Source organism: Daphnia magna, unplaced genomic scaffold (assembly GCF_020631705.1).
Source record: "Daphnia magna isolate NIES unplaced genomic scaffold, ASM2063170v1.1 Dm_contigs173, whole genome shotgun sequence".
In the NCBI taxonomy this organism is placed as follows: Eukaryota; Metazoa; Arthropoda; class Branchiopoda; order Diplostraca; family Daphniidae; genus Daphnia; species Daphnia magna.
In genome coordinates, this window is record NW_025533153.1 from 93,630 (window position 1) to 117,824 (window position 24,195).

At 42.5% G+C, this 24,195-nt stretch overlaps 1 protein-coding gene, 1 long non-coding RNA gene and 4 pseudogenes across 2 annotated transcripts; 4 read left to right on the forward strand and 2 right to left on the reverse strand.

Annotated features, from left to right (window-relative positions):
* The first annotated feature begins 143 nt into the window (after positions 1 to 143).
* LOC123467336 lies at positions 144 to 7,058 on the forward strand. The gene is given in 5 exon segments (XM_045167290.1): positions 144 to 578; positions 953 to 996; positions 999 to 1,102; positions 1,156 to 6,826; positions 6,888 to 7,058. Coding segments are annotated over 5 exon segments (6,198 nt in total). The 5' UTR covers positions 144 to 370.
* Positions 7,059 to 9,080: 2,022 nt separating this feature from the next.
* Positions 9,081 to 10,609, forward strand: LOC123467337 (annotated as a pseudogene).
* Positions 10,610 to 10,618: 9 nt separating this feature from the next.
* LOC123467334 lies at positions 10,619 to 11,021 on the forward strand. Its single transcript, XR_006641731.1, has 2 exons — positions 10,619 to 10,696; positions 10,776 to 11,021. It is a non-coding gene; the product is annotated as an uncharacterized LOC123467334 (long non-coding RNA).
* Positions 11,022 to 12,844: 1,823 nt separating this feature from the next.
* LOC123467343 lies at positions 12,845 to 14,925 on the reverse strand (annotated as a pseudogene).
* Positions 14,926 to 15,599: 674 nt separating this feature from the next.
* Positions 15,600 to 19,618, forward strand: LOC123467338 (annotated as a pseudogene).
* A 1,882-nt stretch (positions 19,619 to 21,500) lies between these two features.
* LOC123467346 lies at positions 21,501 to 23,590 on the reverse strand (annotated as a pseudogene).
* Positions 23,591 to 24,195: the final 605 nt, after the last annotated feature.

Sequence of the window (24,195 nt, forward strand, 5' to 3'; positions counted from 1 at the left end):
TTCTAGAAATTCTGACACCAGATTGCTTTGAAGGATCAGGCTTGACAGAGGACAAATAACAGGTCAGCTCAGGACTCAGGAGTCAGGACACACGTCAGGTGTCAGTTTAGGTCAAGCATTCAAGTTAGTTCAAGTTCACTGTAGTGTCCTCCTGTCATATATATATCGCTACATCTACATGCGTGTGGCGGCCTGGGCCTGGCAGCCTATCACGGTGTCAAAGCCGTCAAAGTCAATGCGTCATTAGTTTCCTATTCCTAGACTAGCAAGCAGCAATTTCAATTTTCAAGTTCTGAACAAGTCTTTGGAATTGCCAGAATGAGTCTTCATCCCGAGACCGTCGAAGCCCTTGCATGCTTACGGTCTTGGTATGAAGCAGGGTTGGTGGGGGAGGTTGATGTTGTCAAACATTACGAAGATGATGTCGATCATGCTTCGGCCAGGTAGACTACGCGTATCAGACGTTGGAATCTCGCAAGTTGCAACATTGCTTATGTTGTGCACCGGCACAATGACATCTGGCAACATCGAAAGAGAAGAGGATGAGAAAGCAGAGCAGCAGACGACGGGAGTGGAGAGTAAAAAACCTCAAGAAGAATCACGTTTTCTCTCGTTCTGATTGATATAATTTTTCCCTGTCGTGTTCACGTTCCGTGAAATACAAAACTGTTTCTCGTCCTACCGTCTATTTCGTTCACTGTGACGCGAGTAGTTCACATTTTGGTGCCGAAACCCGGGATAAACGCTAGTGAAGGAAGCCGACAACGACTCAGCAGCACGTGCTTCTTTCGGTAAGTCTCTCGTTCGGCAAGCACTTAATTTACGTATCCGAATTTCTGACAAATATGTCCAACACACCTACCCGAGTGATTATTGTTGCCCGATTAAGTCTTTATTACCAAAGGCACTCGAAATCAATTGTTTTTTTTTATGTCCCTCTCACCTGATAGAGCGATCCTAGCCGTATCCAACTGTATCGCACCTCGAACATCGAACATCGAACACCGCACATCGAACACCGAACATCGAATACCGAACATCGAACATCGAACACCCAGAACCGAACATCGACCTACGAACCCCCGACAAATAACATCAAAAGGGTATTTAATTTCTATCATGTCTCTCTCGTTCACAAACTAATCCGGCTCTTATAGGAGCACATTGCCTTGCCTCGTCACATTATCCGACCAATCAAGCTATCGAAGCAATGGAGGAAGACGAAAATGACTTGGCGAACGACAAGCATGTGCTATTTGCTCAACGCACAGTAGCCAAGAGATTTCACACGAAACTCGTCACCCGTATTGGCAACTTTCTGAACGAGAAGCCGAAGGCCGACGATGTAAGGAGTAACATATCCGAACTCGAAGCTGCCCTGAGAAGAGTAGTAGCGCTCCATACGCGCTACGCCAGCCGGCCAACTTTATCAGAGGAGGAAACGGCAGCTGCAATCACATGGCTCGACAACGTTCAAGATTCCAACGGGAGCTGTCTAAACCGAATGAAGTCGTACCTCTCCTCCCTGGACCAAAATTCAGCCCGGAAGGGAAAGAATACATCCGGTCAATGGAGTGTAAGCCAGCATAGAAGCCGCGCAGATGAAGGCACAACACCGGACCTAAGCATACGCTCACATCAGCCACCGCTCGATGTAAATCTCAATCTAGAAGCTCAATTGCAACAAGCCAAGCAAGATCACGAGCGCACACTCGCCGAGATTAAAAAAAGAGGAGAAGAAAACCTAAGCAAAATTCAAGCGGCAATCAATCAACGGGATGGCGTCTGTCCAGAAAATCTTCGACAACCACCCCATCCATTCGCCTCTACGCCTATAGCATCAGCGGTTACAACGCAAGTCAACCAGCAGCCAAGAAGGTTCCTACAGTTCGATACAACCACGTCTCACAGAGAGCAACAGTCGCCATCAGCGCAGTACACGCATCCATCTTCAGGGCCATCCAACTATCCGCCACCAGCTCATTGGCCAAAAATAGCGATTTCAAGATTTAATGGCGATTGCCGCCGCTGGCCGGCTTTCGCCCAGGTGATGAGAGCAACTATAGAGGAAACTACACTACCAGACCTTTACAAAGTGCTAGCTTTGCGCGAGAACCTTACTGAAGACATCCAGAAGAGAATGGCGAATCTTTTCAACGGCTCTTACACTTATGCTCAAGCCTGGAGCGAGCTAAAGGACAAATATGGTGTGCCCGCATTGATTATTCAAGCCCACATCCAGCACTTGCAAATGGTCCAATCATTCCGTAACGGCGATTTCAAGTCCCTCGCCGACCTAGCCTCTCTCGTCCGGCATGCAGTATCTAGCGTAGCCGGAGACCCAAGCATGAACGAATTCACGCACTCAACGGTCGTCAACCAGCTCGCCACTAAGTTGCCTTTCAATTTGCAACAGGACTGGGGACGTTATGCTTACAATCTACGTCCAAAGGTCTCTTCCTTAGCCGACTTTGACCGCTGGATTGACGCCATTGTAGGAGCGGAAGAGTTGCGCGGCGCCAAACTCAACAATTACGTAACACCGAAGCAAAACCCGCCACCGCGCCCTGCACTACCTTTCCCGCCAACAATTCTAAAAAATTCCGTCGCGTTCAAGATTCCAAATTCCGTCGAAAGCCCATCCGAGAGACCCAATCGAGCAGACAACCAATGGCCTGCATGTCCAGCTTGCAGCGATATCCCTGGCCATCGTCTCGAAGCATGCAGCATATTCCGAAAAATGTTGCCGTCTCAGCGAGCAGCCCTTTGCGGAGAAAATAACCACTGTTTCAAGTGCTTGCTTCCCGGACACTATGGGCGATCCTGCAGGAACACCGACGTGGCGTGTAATGCCTGCCCCGGCAAGCACCACCCTCTCATTCATGGAGCCGAACGCGTTTTTCCTGGAAAGCCTCAGCCAAAAGGTAAAGCAACTCTCCAGATTTTATTAGTTCACGCACCAAAAACGTCGCCGAAACCCGTCCTACTCGCCATAACCCCAATAGTCGTTCATAGTGACAAAGAAACCACCCTTACATTCGGCGTTCTTGATCCTGGTAGTGAAGCCACTCTTATAAAATCAAGTCTCGCACAAAGGCTTCGCCTCAAAGGAGCTAATCAGAAAATACGATTTGGGTCATTCCATAACGCCGTTCTACTCGACTCTAGCGTTGTCAACTTCGTCATTGAATCTGCCGATAAAGCCAGGACATTTCAAGTAACCGATGCCTTCACCGTCCCAGATATCCAGCTGTCACCACGTAATATCAACTGGCATACAGAAAAATTTGAATGGCCCCACCTCTCCGACTTAAATTTGCCTCCTATCGACTCATCTAAAGTAGAATTGCTTATCGGAATGGATATAGTAGACGCGCACGAAATTTTAGACTCTCGAATATCCAGCCACAACGAACCACGCGCTAATTTAACAGTATTTGGTTGGGCGGTAGTAGGAAAAATCCCACCCTCTCTGATCCGCGGACCGAGCGCAAAGCGAAATGTAAACGTCAATGGAATATCCCCCACTTTGCAGCTAATCGATCTCGTACAAAAATTCTACAGCACAGAAACGTTCGGAGTAGACATTCAGGCGACAAAACCCAGCTCCCCCGAAGACGCTTTAGCAATCAGCATCCTAAAATCGTCAATCGTAAATATTCGTTGCGGATGGCAAGTCGATCTCTTGTTCAAATCACCAAACCCGAACATGCCAAACAACCGCGCACATGCAGTGTCGCGTTTTTACGCTGTCGAACGTCGCTTATTGTCCCAAGAAAACAAAGTCAACGCTATTCGTTATCGTGAAATCATTGAAGGTCATCTCGCAAATGGCTACGCCATCGAAGTCCCGTACGACCAGCTGCAACTCCCTTTCGGAAAGGTTTGGTATCTCCCCCACCATTTCGTCACTAATCCGAATAAACCAAACAAAATCCGTGTGGTTTTTGACTGTTCAGCTAAATTCAACAACGTCTGCCTTAACGACTTTCTCCTACGTGGCCCTGTCTTACTCTCCAACTTAACCGGCGTGCTGCTCCGATCGCGGCAGTATTTAGTCGCTGTATCTGCAGATATAGAAAGCATGTATCACCGAGTCGGAGTCACCCCCAAAGACCAATCCGCATTACGCTTCGTATGGCGCACTCCAGGCAGTGACGAACCGCTCCGAACACTACAGATGACGACGCAAGTTTTTGGAGCCATCTCCTCGTCCACTTCCTCATTTTGGGTCCTGCAGCACGCAGTAAACAGCAATTCGCAATTCCCAGCCGTAGCTAAAAAACTCGTCGACAATTTCTACGCAGACAACTTAAGCAACTCGTTCGAAACCGAAGAGGAAGCCATCCTCTTCTCAAAACAGGCCGTCAAGTCTCTCGCGTCCGGAGGCTTCCGTCTAACGGCGTTTGCTTCCTCATCCCGACGCCTTTTAGCCTCCATTCCAGCTTCAGAACGATCGAACAAGTCACTCAATTTAGATTTCGACAAATTGCCGATTGAATACTTGCTCGGCCTCGTATGGGTTTGCGACGTCGATTGCTACCGTATCCGAATCCGGCCAATGGAAATGGTCACATCGAAGCGTCAAATGCTGTCCGCAATGTCCCGCACTTTCGACCCATTAGGCATCCTTCTACCCGTTATCACTCAAGCAAAAATTCTGTTTCAAGCGACATGGCGAACAACCCAAGAACGCGTACCGGCCCGAAAATCAGGCTCTCGTTTAGAAGCACTAGGTTGGGACGAAACGTTGCCAGATGGAATCCTGCTGAAATGGAACTCTTGGTCCAAAGAGCTACCATCGTTAGAAAAAATTTCCATCCCACGATGTTTCAGAACGGCAGATCTCCCCCTTAAAGATAGCCAGTTCGAATTGCACCTTTTCTCAGACGCGTCGTCCGACGCATTTGGCGCAGTAGCGTACCTTCGAACCATCGCCAAAGGAAAGATTCATCTGAGCTTTGTTCTTGCTAAAGGCCGATTGGCTCCTTTAAAGTTACTCTCTATCCCCCGCCTCGAGCTCCAAGGCGCAGTCACCGCTGTTCGACTAGCAAAAACGATAAAGGGCGAATTAAGATTGCCCATTGCAGAATACTATTTCTGGACGGACTCAGAAATAGTCCTTCGCTGGATCCATTCTTCCCACTGCAACTATTCCAGCTTTGTTTCACATCGCGTCGGCGAAATTCTCCGGCATTCAGAACCAGAACAATGGAGATTCATATCCGGATCAAAAAATCCCGCCGACGACTGCACGAGAGGAATGTCCCCCTCCAAGCTAGAATCTTTTTCTCAATGGTTAGGTGGACCAGCATTTCTGACGGAACCTTTGTCTCTCGAATCAGGACAGGCCGAGCTACTACCACTCGGAACTAACGACACCGAGTGGTGCCCAAAAAGAACAGTCGGCCACGTAAATGTAGAACCAATCCCGTCCCAGCTATCAGCGCCTATTAACGAAATAATTCGCCACCACGAAACTCTCAACGACTTGAAACGCAGCGTAGCCCAGCTATATCGCCCCGCCGAAGACAAAACGCCACTCCGTGCCGATGAGTTAGACCAAGCGCTTACTTTATGTCTGTCAGCAGCATGTCACGAAGCATACCCTCAAGAATATGCCGCCATATCCGCCGGAAAGAACGTAAAAAATACCTCTCCTTTACGAAAATTGAATCCGTTTATCGACAAGAATGGGCTCCTCCGAGCCGAAGGCCGCCTCAAACACGCTGAAATCTCCCCCGAGGCTCGCAATCCCGTAATTCTAGGACTTAATCACCACCTAACCACCCTCATTATAGCCGACGCCCATCAGAAGGTACACCATTCAGGTGTAGAATGGACTTTAAGTGAGCTACGATGGAAATACTGGGTGCCCCGTGGTCGACGCCAAATCCGAAAAATGCTGTACAAATGCCGCGAATGTCGCCTGTCTCGCTCCCGTCCAAAACCGCCCATTATGGCAAGCCTGCCAAAAGAACGTCTTCAAGCATTCTTACCAGCATTTACAAATGTAGGACTAGATTTCTTCGGCCCACTTTATGTTGTCATCGGGAGAAAAACGGACAAAAGATATGGTCTAATAATCACTTGTCTCGCAACACGAGCTGTTCATCTAGAGGTAGTCTGGTCACTAACAAGCGACGCTTTCATCAACGCCCTTCGCCGTTTCATAAGCGTCCGTGGAAAACCCGCCTCCATATTCAGCGACAACGGGACCAACTTAGTAGCAGGAGAAAAGGAATTAAGAGAAGGAATCGACAAACTCAATTCAGAAAAGGTCACTACGCACGCGGCCGAGCTAAACATCAAATGGAATTTTTCGCCACCGTCTGGACCGCATTTTGGTGGAGTTTGGGAGCGGATGGTGCAATCCAGTAAGCGAGCACTCCGCGCAGTCCTCCAAGATCAGTCAGTCACCGATGAAGTACTTCAAACTGTGTTCAGCGAAGTCATGTCCTTGTTGAACGGCCGTCCACTCACCAACGTCCATATGGACCCCCGCGAACCAGAAGCTCTCACGCCCAACCACTTTATTCTCGGTCGTCACGAGCCCCACATTCCACCAACCATCACAGACGACTCGCACAAACTTACTCGCCGCCGCTGGATGCAAACGCAATTCATCGTAGACCAGTATTGGGCCAGATGGATGCGCGAGTACGTTACAAATTTAATCGAGCGCCAAAAATGGTTCCGTCCGACAAAGCGCCTCGAAGTCGGAGACGAAGTCATCATAATCGATGAAAACAATCGGCGCGGAGAATGGCCAGTTGGTGTAGTGATAAAAACCCTCCCCGACAATCAAGGCGTCGTCCGAAAGGCCGTTGTTAAAACCAAAACCGGTGAATACTTACGCCCTGTAATTAAACTTTGTGTCATTTCAGAAAGTAATCCGCAACCGGAATAATCGATCCATCGTGGTGGCCGGAGTGTTGTGCACCGGCACAATGACATCTGGCAACATCGAAAGAGAAGAGGATGAGAAAGCAGAGCAGCAGACGACGGGAGTGGAGAGTAAAAAACCTCAAGAAGAATCACGTTTTCTCTCGTTCTGATTGATATAATTTCTCCCTGTCGTGTTCACGTTCCGTGAAATACAAAACTGTTTCTCGTCCTACCGTCTATTTCGTTCACTGTGACGCGAGTAGTTCACAGCTTACTTCGTCTTTATTTGTTTTTGTTTCATTCTTGCTGGTTGGCAATTACTTATTTAATTTTTGCTTCGCGAAAACAAAAATATAACCGGGGAATTTAATTGTTTCAAATGAAATACTTAATGATTTTTTTATTTCTTCATAAATACATAATGATTTTTAATTAATATTTCCGATTATCGAGAAAAAAAGGCCTTGGAAATGACATCGGAACCGGGTAGCACCCGGATACAACACCTTAGGACCGTTATCCACCTTGATCCAACTTTTGACCTGAAAACACCAAACCGGGTAGCCACAAAACCCACCCATTGGGCTCGGGGCCGAGCCCTAATCAGGGCCGAGCCAAGTTTAGTTAAATAAAAGTTTTGTTAAGTTTAAGTTAAGTTAAATATTTAAGTTATGTAGCCTACAACAGAAAATACCAGACGGTAACAGAATCCGTTCACGCAGGAGTCGTTTTCCGCTGTTTTGTCACTCATCAAAAACAAAGCGACGAGGTCAGTACGGGTTTCGCTGATGCATCAACCAACCTGCTAATCACTTTAACTCTCAATAAATTTCCAACGTGATGGGCCGAACAACAGGAATTAAAAGGTTTAATTCAGCTATTTAATATGTAAGCGAAACACACTTCACGTACGGCGTACGGCGATACGCGAACGATTACCAATATCGAATATTAAAGGTCGTACTACATACGTTCGATGTTATTTCGCTTCCCTCGCGGTAGCTTGCTTCAACGGTTCGCCGAAAGGTTCAATTGTTCTGATGTTTATCTATCATATCTGAGACCACTACTACGTGCAGTAGCCTAGTTAAAGTGGGTCACTGGCTGGATCTGGACTGCGGGTCATCCACACCCCCAAATTTAAAGTTTGATTTTCTTTACTTTATTTTTTCAATCTTGAAATTTTTGTTTTTGGGGGTTATGGGCTTATTTTGAATACGGCCCTTAAGATAAGTTTACTTCATTGCCCTTTCGATCCCAATTATTGCTTATCCCCCCCATGCGTTTGGATCAATCAAAAGCTAAATTGAATACCCTAACGGACATTAACTTATAGTTGAACTCGCGGCAGCTCATTCCGACTTCTTAAAGTTGCATCACCACATCAGTCCGAGGGTCACGACAAGAATTTATTTACATTTCTGCCTGATTGATATAATACAGAATAAAAACATATTTGTGATGGTTAACTGCAAAGAACGTGAAAAAAGAGTGGGTCTGGTCGTCCAATTAATCCACCGTTTATAATTCATGTGGACACCTAATTTCCTCCATTTGGAGTTTATAGCCTTTGCTTTCCATGTAACAAGCCAGTGTGGTCATTATTTCAATCGTTTTTCAAACTGTCCTGACCCTTGGGTCACTCTTTTCAGCCATTCCTAGTCCTGCAATTAGCATTAGATAAACCCTCATTAGTAAACGCTTATGGTATCACGCATAGTAACGGCGCTATAGTGAACCAACACCGTTTCCAAACGTAAAACGTTTAATCAAGTCTTTTATACTGCACCAAAGAGACTTGCAAAACGCTACGGCTCTTTATGGCACAAGTTGACGTTTCTTGTTAAATTTCGCAAACAGAATAAACTGAATTGACAATAATAAAAAATGAACTTTATTCGTTACTTCTTTTATTATCTATTGAATAGAATCTTGTTTATGCTAGAGAGATACTTACATATGAAAAACGCTACAATAGAAAAATCGTATGGTCTATTGTTAATCACGGATCGTGAATGGAACGTGTATCAGTCCCGCCGTAAGACCGGGAAAGTTCTCTTCGGTTTGCACTAGGTGGCACGTGAGTAGCACGGGACCGATGAGGCAAGAATTCGAAGTCCATTTAGGGGGGTGTTGGGGGTGTTTGTACCTTGCTTTGGGGTTGTAGTTAGGTATTTTAACGTAGGCACAAGATGGGCATTTGGGCGGGCAAATTTCACCGCAAAGACCATTACAAGTATGTACGCAACGAAACGTTTTCTTGCACCGTTTGTCACACGGAGCTCGTTTACAAAACTCATAACACGGGTGGTCACAAACTTCATGAGGACACTCCTATTCACACTTTTTCTAAATAAACCAAACAATCATTATTTAAAAAAAAAAGAAAAAAAAGAGAAAAAAAAACCAAAAAAATTAAATTAAAACGAAGTTTTTTACGGTACCATGCAAAGAACACACTCATTACTGCACTATTCCGCTCACTTTTGATGAGAGCATTGATAGTCACAAGCTTTTTTGCATGGGGGACAAGCTTTCCCGCACTGGGCTTCGCGTCGAAATAAAATAAAATAATAAATACCGTCCAATAGAGTCCATACCGTCCATATTGCTGATGTCGGAGAACTTGAACGACAAGAACAACACAACATGGCACAACGCATTGCAATCTTTAACGGTGAAAAGGCTATTGATGTCGATAATTATCACACGTACGAAGAGGTGAGTTATAATCTAACCATTAGCAGATCTTCCTCTGACGTACTATTACTCAACAGGTGATGGCCTATTTAGCCGAATTGGCTAACACCAACCCATTAGTTTCAACAAAGGTTGGAGGAACAAGCGAAGAAGGTCGTGATATCGTCCAAGCGATTATTATAGCAGTGGTCTTTCAGCAAACAAACCGGTCCACTTTTTCGATTGCAATATCCATGCTAGAGAGTGGATTACAGCGGCTACTTGCGTGTGGATCATCGACCAGGTATATAAAAGAAAAGCTCGTAAAAATTGTGTTTGGTTTCTCAACTATAATAGTGGTCCTGTATAATCAAAGATAACAACTGGATATGGTTCCGATCCGGAGATTACTTCGCTCGTTGACCAGTACGATTGGAAATTTGTTCCTATTGCCAATCCAGATGGATACGCCTATACTTGGAATACTGTATAAGCTGGAGTCATAAATCGCGTATTCAACAATTGACAAGAAACTGTTTAATTTCTATAAGGATCGCAATTGGAGGAAGAATCGTCTTGTTAACAATGAATCGACGTTCGTCGGTGTCGATGCTAACCGCAATTTTCCGATCGGTTTTGCTGGATCTGGTTCCTCCAGCGATCCCTGTTCAGGAAGTATAATTTTCACTGAATCTATTATATCAATTGATACAAATATAATTTTTCTATATGTCACTCTGTATAGCTTATCATGGAATTGCCGCATTCTCCGAGCGCGAGGCCAGCGCACTTAGAGTAAAACTTGTCTTGGTGCTAAAAATCAATTAGATGGATAACACTGTTTCTTTGTTGAACATTAGGACTTGATTGCCGCTGATCGTGGCAGAGTTAAAACAACTATCTCTATGCATTCTTATTCACAAATGTTTCTTTCACCTTACGGCTACACCACCAATTTACCTGCGGAATATCCTGAGATGGTATAAGAAACAAATGATGAGACCAAGTGTTCTTGTAAATACAATTTATTTATTTTTATTCAGTTCCGTGCCATGGAATATCGCTGTGAATGCGTTAACATCCACGTACGGGACACCCTATACCTACGGAAATACCGCTGTTACCATTTGTAAGTTTATTACGTTCTCCTTACGTTTTCATCATCGTCCAGCGTGAAAATTAAGAGCTTTGTTATCTCGATGTTACAGACATAGCATCTGGTGACACCACGGATCATTACTACGAGAGCGAAGGGGTTGATCATTCATACACTATAGAACTTCGAGACTCGGGTACTTATGGTTTCCAATTACCGCCCGATCAAATTGTTCCAACGGCCACCGAAACCTGGAATGGATTGAAAGCAATGATCAATGCTATTTGAGTGTCGTTTGTAACGTCTTCCCCATTAGTTAACGAAAAATAAAACGAAATGCCGCTTTGCGAAAAACGTCTATAAAAAATAAAAATAGATTTATTACTCTATATAAAAAATGATAAATAAGCCGATATAAATATATATTTAGGGTTGAATTTATGGCTAGAACAAAATCAGTTTCTTTTGTATAAAAAACAAAACAAAAACGGACTTCCTCTTTGCTAAGATATCCTCATGATTGTTAGAAATTCCAGAACCCGAACCTGATGGTTCAGGGACGGACAATTAGAAAGGAAGTTTAACGGAGAAATAACGAGATAGATCGGCGTAACAAGAAGACAAAGACCGAAGAAGTTAAATGTGAGACAAGGAATAGAGGAGTTAAATTCATAACAACGTTTTAATGCAAAAAACAGGAAAATGGAATAGTAAGAGAAGTTGTCACTAGATGGCGTCACACGGAACTATTCAGAATTAGTTCCTGCAATCATCGTTAGATAGCGCCACATGAAACTTAGTTTCAGAAACTGTTCCGGTAACTATCGCTAGATGGCGCCACTAACAGCTTGGTATTTGATTCAGAAGCCCAGCGCTAGATGACGCCACGAACGTCCTGCCCAAATATATTTTAGCTTACTAAATCAGCGCTAGATGGCGCCACTAAGATCCTGCCGAGAAGGCACCTAGTATCGAAGCTGACTGACACTGGCTGGCTGACTGACACGTGGACGGCCGAAAAGATTTCCACGATCAGCCATATTTTTATTCTTTTACCCAGTGATTAGCTAATGCCAATAAGAGGCTTGTTGACATTGTAATTACTTGACGTGATAGTTATGGAGACAAACGTCCGTTAAGCAGGCTACGTGATGAACTTCATTGTCTCTCTCACGAGTTCTTTCCTGTAGGCGATCAACAGCTGCAATGATCATGTTCTACTTATTTATCGATAACTCTGTGGACTTTCGTGTTGTCCATCTGTCGTTGATTTTTCAAAGCTAATTTGTATGACCTTGGCGTTTTATGTCCCTCTCGATGAACTTTTCTAGCTTCACGAGAATTTGATTTTGTCGAACCATAACAACTTATTTGAAACAAATTGCCAACTATTTTTTAAAACAACTATCGTTTTATATTTGTGTGCGATTTTTTATCGTTTTCCTTTAATTGCCACCGTTATATTATTAATTGTTCGGATTTTTCTTTGTACGTTTTGCGATAGAAAAAATGATTGAAAGATATTATGTATTCCGCCAAATACGAGAAGCACACTTTAAAATGGAAGAAAAATACATCGTGAAAAACAACTGAGAATCTATTGATGCACTTCAAATCTTCAATGGAATGTGTGCACACAAAAAATAAACCAAATGAAAGGTTTAACGTCATGCTTGGGTTTACTATTCGCATTTCACAGCATACCTACAGTTTTCTTTTCATTTTTTAAAATATTTATTTTTTGTTGCGGGATCCCCCCTCCTATTTCAGCGTTACTAAAACAAATTCAAGTTCTCACACAATCAATTAAAATAATAATAAAAATGAATTTTGTAAAACGCGAGTGACCGGCTTAAACGGCTTATCTACTGTGTGAGAACAGCAGCTGTTTAGCAAGCATCATCTTCTTGTGAATGAGTTTTCTTGGAAAAATAAATGATTATCTTACAATTACCTTGACTCCCAATAACAAGAGTCTGTTTGGTCAGGAACTATTTGGCATTTGGCCACTCCTACCGTAACCAAATGTGAAGAGCCCAACAAATTTGCACCCTGCTGAAGTCTATCAATGCCCCAACGAGGGGCCATGTTGCTATAACCCATCTGGGGTAAAAGCAAGGGGTAGGTGTCTAAACACTCTGGTAAATCAAGTGGTAATCTCAACTTTGAGTTGCCCGTTGATTCATGTGCATAAAATCGAAGAATTGTATTTGAGATAAAATCGTAGTTTTCTGTTACGTAATCGAACTATCGTCAGATTTGGCAGACATGGGCAGGGTTATATAAATTCACAAACAGCATTTTAAACAAATAAAGACCCCTGTGCCAGGATTGAGGATAAAAGAGTTTTATCCTTAAGTGTAGACTCTACTTCACGCTCGTCAAGTCGTAGACATATAGGGGCAAGACGAGTATTACTCTTTTTCTTCAAAGTCACTATGCCTCGGCTCTCGACCAAGGAACAGGTGTGCGCGAATTCATCAAAGTCTATGGCTGTCACACCGTACTTGGAGCAGACTTTGCTGTATGACTATTGCAGTTTTCCCAGTGTCACTTGCTTTGATTTTCCCATTTTGACTAGCACGAGAAGTGTCACAATAATAAGCTTCTGCTGCAGAGGAGTATCGTCCATGTCATCGCTGTTGGCAGAGCAGAAGGCACTACTTTCAACTGAGGCCATCATCTTACACAGAAGAGGGATGTTCACGCATTTGTTAGTCGGAACAGATCCACTGTTTTGAGATTCAGAATTCGACGGCGCCAACACCAGTTGCTTTTTTGCGATCGTTTCGGCCAATTCGACAGCTCGCCTTCAGATATCAATGACTTTGCGGAGATCACCGGAGGCAGAAGATATTTTACCCCTCAAATATTGGAGAGCCGAGGGAGCTATCACATTCCCAACATCTTCCGTGACAGCTTCCTGGATTCGCTGGCTTAAAATGGTTGCAATGTCTTGTTTTGAGTAAGGTGAGAAATTGAGAAGAACGGGCTTGAAATTTACTCGGCTTTGCAGCCGAACCAAGGCTCGGTCAGTAAGGTCTAAAGCATTAGCTAAGCCTATTCAAATCAGCCGGGAGTTTTTCAATGCTGGCAGTTCAAAGATCGCGTATAAGACAGATTGATCTCTGGTTGACATTTGGTCAATTTCATCCAAAACGAGAACACTGCAGACAAGGGAAAATGAAAAATATTATTTTATCTTAGCTATTGTGAAAGAAGTGAATTTTTTTCTCACATCATAGGTCCCGTGTCTGTGAGTCTGTCTTCCAGAAATGGTAATGCTTCTTTGGCAGAAGCATTCCATTTTGTATCCAGCTGCTGAGCAATGTGTTGGAATATAGAGGCAGGGGTGCGAAGTAACATGCAGTTGACAAAAATTAACTCAAACTTTCCTGAGAACTGTGTGCAAAAGAAGATGAAATGAGAACAAGAGCTAACAACATTCCAAATTCAAATTAACAGTGTGCTTACAGTTTTGTTGGACAAGATGTGTGTTACACATGCAGTTTTGCCTGTTCCTGGCCTTCCTGATATGTACATGCTGCCTGGTTTTCTTTCAATAAGGGGCCTCATAAAATTCTCAATTACAGCCAGCTCTTTATCTCTGCAAAAAATAGTGCTTGGAGTTGTAGTATGAAGGGCTTGGCGTGCCTTAGCAAAGCTTGTAACTATAAAGAGGCCAAACAAAGAAAAATTATACAACTGAACGATTTGGCAAAGTTAAACAAGCATACCATTTGGGTGATGCAGTTTCAATTTAACCGGAGAATTCAACAGAGCACCTTCTTTGTGATTTTCTTCATTTCCTCTCACAGCAGCTTTTCAAGGACTGCATATTTTGGTCATCAAACTCAATGGTGCTTCTTTAGCAGGAGAAGAAGCAACAGTATTTTTGAAGAGATTTCTATGGACTTTTCTAGGACTTAAGCAAACTGCATGAGGTATGGAAGGAGTTGGTGTCTGAGCTCTCCTTGATGAAGATCGAGGCAACCTCACTGACTGCTCAGCCTCATTAGCTACATCCCTTGTTTCTTTTTTAAAAAATTCGAAAACGATAACAAATGCTGAATAATTCGACCAAGTTGTTTTAAAAGACTTACCTTTACGAGGCGATTTTGTAGGACTAGCGAGATCATGGTCAAAATCCATCTTTCGACGTACGCTTAATTTTCGGCAAGGAAAATTTATTTGGTTCTGCACAGCAGGCGACATGGCAATCTTTTACCGATAAATTAAAAAGAAAGTAAAAAAGGTGAATTTCCTTAAGCTATAGCTTGAATTCGATTCCAACACGATCCGTATTTCGACTATCAGCTTGAAAGACTGGTCAATGAACACTGAGGAGGCAATAGCCTTTGGCGGGCGATTTGCCGCGCTTTCGTCCCACACTGTTGCCATATTAAAGCGAATAAGCGATAGCAGTTTGTGCGGTTTGTAGGTAGGGCTCGGCCCCGGTTCGTCGCAACAAATTATCCAACCCAAAACATTTGACTATTTCTCAAATGGGTAGGTAATGGGTGGTTCAAACGGGTAAATGGGTCAACCCGCCGCCATCTTGGAAAATGGTGGACATCATGGCGCCAATTCAAAAAATAGGTGGAAACATGAATTTTTTTTCTAGAAATTCTGACACCAGATTGCTTTGAAGGATCAGGCTTGACAGAGGACAAATAACAGGTCAGCTCAGGACTCAGGAGTCAGGACACACGTCAGGTGTCAGTTTAGGTCAAGCATTCAAGTTAGTTCAAGTTCACTGTAGTGTCCTCCTGTCATATATATATCGCTACATCTACATGCGTGTGGCGGCCTGGGCCTGGCAGCCTATCACGGTGTCAAAGCCGTCAAAGTCAATGCGTCATTAGTTTCCTATTCCTAGACTAGCAAGCAGCAATTTCAATTTTCAAGTTCTGAACAAGTCTTTGGAATTGCCAGAATGAGTCTTCATCCCGAGACCGTCGAAGCCCTTGCATGCTTACGGTCTTGGTATGAAGCAGGGTTGGTGGGGGAGGTTGATGTTGTCAAACATTACGAAGATGATGTCGATCATGCTTCGGCCAGGTAGACTACGCGTATCAGACGTTGGAATCTCGCAAGTTGCAACATTGCTTACTTCGTCTTTATTTGTTTTTGTTTCATTCTTGCTGGTTGGCAATTACTTATTTAATTTTTGCTTCGCGAAAACAAAAATATAACCGGGGAATTTAATTGTTTCAAATGAAATACTTAATGATTTTTTTATTTCTTCATAAATACATAATGATTTTTAATTAATATTTCCGATTATCGAGAAAAAAAGGCCTTGGAAATGACATCGGAACCGGGTAGCACCCGGATACAACACCTTAGGACCGTTATCCACCTTGATCCAACTTTTGACCTGAAAACACCAAACCGGGTAGCCACAAAACCCACCCATTGGGCTCGGGGCCGAGCCCTAATCAGGGCCGAGCCAAGTTTAGTTAAATAAAAGTTTTGTTAAGTTTAAGTTAAGTTAAATATTTAAGTTATGTAGCCTACAACAGAAAATACCAGACGGTAACAGAATCCGTTCACGCAGGAGTCGTTTTCCGCTGTTTTGTCACTCATCAAAAACAAAGCGACGAGGTCAGTACGGGTTTCGCTGATGCATCAACCAACCTGCTAATCACTTTAACTCTCAATAAATTTCCAACGTGATGGGCCGAACAACAGGAATTAAAAGGTTTAATTCAGCTATTTAATATGTAAGCGAAACACACTTCACGTACGGCGTACGGCGATACGCGAACGATTACCAATATCGAATATTAAAGGTCGTACTACATACGTTCGATGTTATTTCGCTTCCCTCGCGGTAGCTTGCTTCAACGGTTCGCCGAAAGGTTCAATTGTTCTGATGTTTATCTATCATATCTGAGACCACTACTACGTGCAGTAGCCTAGTTAAAGTGGGTCACTGGCTGGATCTGGACTGCGGGTCATCCACACCCCCAAATTTAAAGTTTGATTTTCTTTACTTTATTTTTTCAATCTTGAAATTTTTGTTTTTGGGGGTTATGGGCTTATTTTGAATACGGCCCTTAAGATAAGTTTACTTCATTGCCCTTTCGATCCCAATTATTGCTTATCCCCCCATGCGTTTGGATCAATCAAAAGCTAAATTGAATACCCTAACGGACATTAACTTATAGTTGAACTCGCGGCAGCTCATTCCGACTTCTTAAAGTTGCATCACCACATCAGTCCGAGGGTCACGACAAGAATTTATTTACATTTCTGCCTGATTGATATAATACAGAATAAAAACATATTTGTGATGGTTAACTGCAAAGAACGTGAAAAAGAGTGGGTCTGGTCGTCCAATTAATCCACCGTTTATAATTCATGTGGACACCTAATTTCCTCCATTTGGAGTTTATAGCCTTTGCTTTCCATGTAACAAGCCAGTGTGGTCATTATTTCAATCGTTTTTCAAACTGTCCTGACCCTTGGGTCACTCTTTTCAGCCATTCCTAGTCCTGCAATTAGCATTAGATAAACCCTCATTAGTAAACGCTTATGGTATCACGCATAGTAACGGCGCTATAGTGAACCAACACCGTTTCCAAACGTAAAACGTTTAATCAAGTCTTTTATACTGCACCAAAGAGACTTGCAAAACGCTACGGCTCTTTATGGCACAAGTTGACGTTTCTTGTTAAATTTCGCAAACAGAATAAACTGAATTGACAATAATAAAAAATGAACTTTATTCGTTACTTCTTTTATTATCTATTGAATAGAATCTTGTTTATGCTAGAGAGATACTTACATATGAAAAACGCTACAATAGAAAAATCGTATGGTCTATTGTTAATCACGGATCGTGAATGGAACGTGTATCAGTCCCGCCGTAAGACCGGGAAAGTTCTCTTCGGTTTGCACTAGGTGGCACGTGAGTAGCACGGGACCGATGAGGCAAGAATTCGAAGTCCATTTAGGGGGGTGTTGGGGGTGTTTGTACCTTGCTTTGGGGTTGTAGTTAGGTATTTTAACGTAGGCACAAGATGGGCATTTGGGCGGGCAAATTTCACCGCAAAGACCATTACAAGTATGTACGCAACGAAACGTTTTCTTGCACCGTTTGTCACACGGAGCTCGTTTACAAAACTCATAACACGGGTGGTCACAAACTTCATGAGGACACTCCTATTCACACTTTTTCTAAATAAACCAAACAATCATTATTTAAAAAAAAAAGAAAAAAGAGAAAAAAAACCAAAAAATTAAATTAAAACGAAGTTTTTTACGGTACCATGCAAAGAACACACTGATTACTGCACTGTTCCGTGCACTTTTGATGAGAGCATTGATAGTCACAAGCTTTTTTGCATGGGGGACAAGCTTTCCCGCACTGGGCTTTGCGTCGAAATAAAATAAAATAATAAATACCGTCCAATAGAGTCATACCGTCCATATTGCTGATGTCGGAGAACTTGAACGACAAGAACAACACAACGTGGCACAACGCATTGCAATCTTTAACGGTGAAAAGGCTATTGATGTCGATAATTATCACACGTACGAAGAGGTGAGTTATAATCTAACCATTAGCAGATCTTCCTCTGACGTACTATTACTCAACAGGTGATGGCCTATTTAGCCGAATTGGCTAACACCAACCCATTAGTTTCAACAAAGGTTGGAGGAACAAGCGAAGAAGGTCGTGATATCGTCCAAGCGATTATTATAGCAGTGGTCTTTCAGCAAACAAACCGGTCCACTTTTTCGATTGCAATATCCATGCTAGAGAGTGGATAACAGCGGCTACTTGCGTGTGGATCATCGACCAGGTATATAAAAGAAAAGCTCGTAAAAATTGTGTTTGGTTTCTCAACTATAATAGTGGTCCTGTATAATCAAAGATAACAACTGGATATGGTTCCGATCCGGAGATTACTTCGCTCGTTGACCAGTACGATTGGAAATTTGTTCCTATTGCCAATCCAGATGGATACGCCTATACTTGGAATACTGTATAAGCTGGAGTCATAAATCGCGTATTCAACAATTGACAAGAAACTGTTTAATTTCTATAAGGATCGCAATTGGAGGAAGAATCGTCTTGTTAACAATGAATCGACGTTCGTCGGTGTCGATGCTAACCGCAATTTTCCGATCGGTTTTGCTGGATCTGGTTCCTCCAGCGATCCCTGTTCAGGAAGTATAATTTTCACTGAATCTATTATATCAATTGATACAAATATAATTTTTCTATATGTCACTCTGTATAGCTTATCATGGAATTGCCGCATTCTCCGAGCGCGAGGCCAGCGCACTTAGAGTAAAACTTGTCTTGGTGCTAAAAATCAATTAGATGGATAACACTGTTTCTTTGTTGAACATTAGGACTTGATTGCCGCTGATCGTGGCAGAGTTAAAACAACTATCTCTATGCATTCTTATTCACAAATGTTTCTTTCACCTTACGGCTACACCACCAATTTACCTGCGGAATATCCTGAGATGGTATAAGAAACAAATGATGAGACCAAGTGTTCTTGTAAATACAATTTATTTATTTTTATTCAGTTCCGTGCCATGGAAATCGCTGTGAATGCGTTAACATCCACGTACGGGACACCCTATACCTACGGAAATACCGCTGTTACCATTTGTAAGTTTATTACGTTCTCCTTACGTTTTCATCATCGTCCAGCGTGAAAATTAAGAGCTTTGTTATCTCGATGTTACAGACATAGCATCTGGTGACACCACGGATCATTACTACGAGAGCGAAGGGGTTGATCATTCATACACTATAGAACTTCGAGACTCGGGTACTTATGGTTTCCAATTACCGCCCGATCAAATTGTTCCAACGGCCACCGAAACCTGGAATGGATTGAAAGCAATGATCAATGCTATTTGAGTGTCGTTTGTAACGTCTTCCCCATTAGTTAACGAAAAATAAAACGAAATGCCGCTTTGCGAAAAAAGTCTATAAAAAATAAAAATAGATTTATTACTCTATATAAAAAATGATAAATAAGCCGATATAAATATATATTTAGGGTTGAATTTATGGCTAGAACAAAATCAGTTTCTTTTGTATAAAAAACAAAACAAAAACGGACTTCCTCTTTGCTAAGATATCCTCATGATTGTTAGAAATTCCAGAACCCGAACCTGATGGTTCAGGGACGGACAATTAGAAAGGAAGTTTAACGGAGAAATAACGAGATAGATCGGCGTAACAAGAAGACAAAGACCGAAGAAGTTAAATGTGAGACAAGGAATAGAGGAGTTAAATTCATAACAACGTTTTAATGCAAAAAACAGGAAAATGGAATAGTAAGAGAAGTTGTCACTAGATGGCGTCACACGGAACTATTCAGAATTAGTTCCTGCAATCATCGTTAGATGGCGCAACATTTAACTGTTCATTTATTAGTTACTGTAACCATCGCTAGATAGCGCCACATGAAACTTAGTTTCAGAAACTGTTCCGGTAACTATCGCTAGATGGCGCCACTAACAGCTTGGTATTTGATTCAGAAGCCCAGCGCTAGATGACGCCACGAACGTCCTGCCCAAATATATTTTAGCTTACTAAATCAGCGCTAGATGGCGCCACTAAGATCCTGCCGAGAAGGCACCTAGTATCGAAGCTGACTGACACTGGCTGGCTGACTGACACGTGGACGGCCGAAAAGATTTCCACGATCAGCCATATTTTTATTCTTTTACCCAGTGATTAGCTAATGCCAATAAGAGGCTTGTTGACATTGTAATTACTTGACGTGATAGTTATGGAGACAAACGTCCGTTAAGCAGGCTACGTGATGAACTTCATTGTCTCTCTCACGAGTTCTTTCCTGTAGGCGATCAACAGCTGCAATGATCATGTTCTACTTATTTATCGATAACTCTGTGGACTTTCGTGTTGTCCATCTGTCGTTGATTTTTCAAAGCTAATTTGTATGACCTTGGCGTTTTATGTCCCTCTCGATGAACTTTTCTAGCTTCACGAGAATTTGATTTTGTCGAACCATAACAACTTATTTGAAACAAATTGCCAACTATTTTTTAAAACAACTATCGTTTTATATTTGTGTGCGATTTTTTATCGTTTTCCTTTAATTGCCACCGTTATATTATTAATTGTTCGGATTTTTCTTTGTACGTTTTGCGATAGAAAAAATGATTGAAAGATATTATGTATTCCGCCAAATACGAGAAGCACACTTTAAAATGGAAGAAAAATACATCGTGAAAAACAACTGAGAATCTATTGATGCACTTCAAATCTTCAATGGAATGTGTGCACACAAAAAATAAACCAAATGAAAGGTTTAACGTCATGCTTGGGTTTACTATTCGCATTTCACAGCATACCTACAGTTTTCTTTTCATTTTTTAAAATATTTATTTTTTGTTGCGGGATCCCCCTCCTATTTCAGCGTTACTAAAACAAATTCAAGTTCTCACACAATCAATTAAAATAATAATAAAAATGAATTTTGTAAAACGCGAGTGACCGGCTTAAACGGCTTATCTACTGTGTGAGAACAGCAGCTGTTTAGCAAGCATCATCTTCTTGTGAATGAGTTTTCTTGGAAAAATAAATGATTATCTTACAATTACCTTGACTCCCAATAACAAGAGTCTGTTTGGTCAGGAACTATTTGGCATTTGGCCACTCTCCTACCGTAACCAAATGTGAAGAGCCCAACAAATTTGCACCCTGCTGAAGTCTATTAATGCCCCAACGAGGGGCCATGTTGCTATAACCCATCTGGGGTAAAAGCAAGGGGTAGGTGTCTAAACACTCTGGTAAATCAAGTGGTAATCTCAACTTTGAGTTGCCCGTTGATTCATGTGCATAAAATCGAAGAATTGTATTTGAGATAAAATCGTAGTTTTCTGTTACGTAATCGAACTATCGTCAGATTTGGCAGACATGGGCAGGGTTATATAAATTCACAAACAGCATTTTAAACAAATAAAGACCCCTGTGCCAGGATTGAGGATAAAAGAGTTTTATCCTTAAGTGTAGACTACTTCACGCTCGTCAAGTCGTAGACATATAGGGGCAAGACGAGTATTACTCTTTTTCTTCAAAGTCACTATGCCTCGGCTCTCGACCAAGGAACAGGTGTGCGCGAATTCATCAAAGTCTATGGCTGTCACACCGTACTTGGAGCAGACTTTGCTGTATGACTATTGCAGTTTTCCCAGTGTCACTTGCTTTGATTTTCCCATTTTGACTAGCACGAGAAGTGTCACAATAATAAGCTTCTGCTGCAGAGGAGTATCGTCCATGTCATCGCTGTTGGCAGAGCAGAAGGCACTACTTTCAACTGAGGCCATCATCTTACACAGAAGAGGGATGTTCACGCATTTGTTAGTCGGAACAGATCCACTGTTTTGAGATTCAGAATTCGACGGCGCCAACACCAGTTGCTTTTTTGCGATCGTTTCGGCCAATTCGACAGCTCGCCTTCAGATATCAATGACTTTGCGGAGATCACCGGAGGCAGAAGATATTTTACCCCTCAAATATTGGAGAGCCGAGGGAGCTATCACATTCCCAACATCTTCCGTGACAGCTTCCTGGATTCGCTGGCTTAAAATGGTTGCAATGTCTTGTTTTGAGTAAGGTGAGAAATTGAGAAGAACGGGCTTGAAATTTACTCGGCTTTGCAGCCGAACCAAGGCTCGGTCAGTAAGGTCTAAAGCATTAGCTAAGCCTATTCAAATCAGCCGGGAGTTTTTCAATGCTGGCAGTTCAAAGATCGCGTATAAGACAGATTGATCTCTGGTTGACATTTGGTCAATTTCATCCAAAACGAGAACACTGCAGACAAGGGAAAATGAAAAATATTATTTTATCTTAGCTATTGTGAAAGAAGTGAATTTTTTTCTCACATCATAGGTCCCGTGTCTGTGAGTCTGTCTTCCAGAAATGGTAATGCTTCTTTGGCAGAAGCATTCCATTTTGTATCCAGCTGCTGAGCAATGTGTTGGAATATAGAGGCAGGGGTGCGAAGTAACATGCAGTTGACAAAAATTAACTCAAACTTTCCTGAGAACTGTGTGCAAAAGAAGATGAAATGAGAACAAGAGCTAACAACATTCCAAATTCAAATTAACAGTGTGCTTACAGTTTTGTTGGACAAGATGTGTGTTACACATGCAGTTTTGCCTGTTCCTGGCCTTCCTGATATGTACATGCTGCCTGGTTTTCTTTCAATAAGGGGCCTCATAAAATTCTCAATTACAGCCAGCTCTTTATCTCTGCAAAAAATAGTGCTTGGAGTTGTAGTATGAAGGGCTTGGCGTGCCTTAGCAAAGCTTGTAACTATAAAGAGGCCAAACAAAGAAAAATTATACAACTGAACGATTTGGCAAAGTTAAACAAGCATACCATTTGGGTGATGCAGTTTCAATTTAACCGGAGAATTCAACAGAGCACCTTCTTTGTGATTTTCTTCATTTCCTCTCACAGCAGCTTTTCAAGGACTGCATATTTTGGTCATCAAACTCAATGGTGCTTCTTTAGCAGGAGAAGAAGCAACAGTATTTTTGAAGAGATTTCTATGGACTTTTCTAGGACTTAAGCAAACTGCATGAGGTATGGAAGGAGTTGGTGTCTGAGCTCTCCTTGATGAAGATCGAGGCAACCTCACTGACTGCTCAGCCTCATTAGCTACATCCCTTGTTTCTTTTTTAAAAAATTCGAAAACGATAACAAATGCTGAATAATTCGACCAAGTTGTTTTAAAAGACTTACCTTTACGAGGCGATTTTGTAGGACTAGCGAGATCATGGTCAAAATCCATCTTTCGACGTACGCTTAATTTTCGGCAAGGAAAATTTATTTGGTTCTGCACAGCAGGCGACATGGCAATCTTTTACCGATAAATTAAAAAAGAAAGTAAAAAAGGTGAATTTCCTTAAGCTATAGCTTGAATTCGATTCCAACACGATCCGTATTTCGACTATCAGCTTGAAAGACTGGTCAATGAACACTGAGGAGGCAATAGCCTTTGGCGGGCGATTTGCCGCGCTTTCGTCCCACACTGTTGCCATATTAAAGCGAATAAGCGATAGCAGTTTGTGCGGTTTGTAGGTAGGGCTCGGCCCCGGTTCGTCGCAACAAATTATCCAACCCAAAACATTTGACTATTTCTCAAATGGGTAGGTAATGGGTGGTTCAAACGGGTAAATGGGTCAACCCGCCGCCATCTTGGAAAATGGTGGACATCATGGCGCCAATTCAAAAAATAGGTGGAAACATGAATTTTTTTTCTAGAAATTCTGACACCAGATTGCTTTGAAGGATCAGGCTTGACAGAGGACAAATAACAGGTCAGCTCAGGACTCAGGAGTCAGGACACACGTCAGGTGTCAGTTTAGGTCAAGCATTCAAGTTAGTTCAAGTTCACTGTAGTGTCCTCCTGTCATATATATATCGCTACATCTACATGCGTGTGGCGGCCTGGGCCTGGCAGCCTATCACGGTGTCAAAGCCGTCAAAGTCAATGCGTCATTAGTTTCCTATTCCT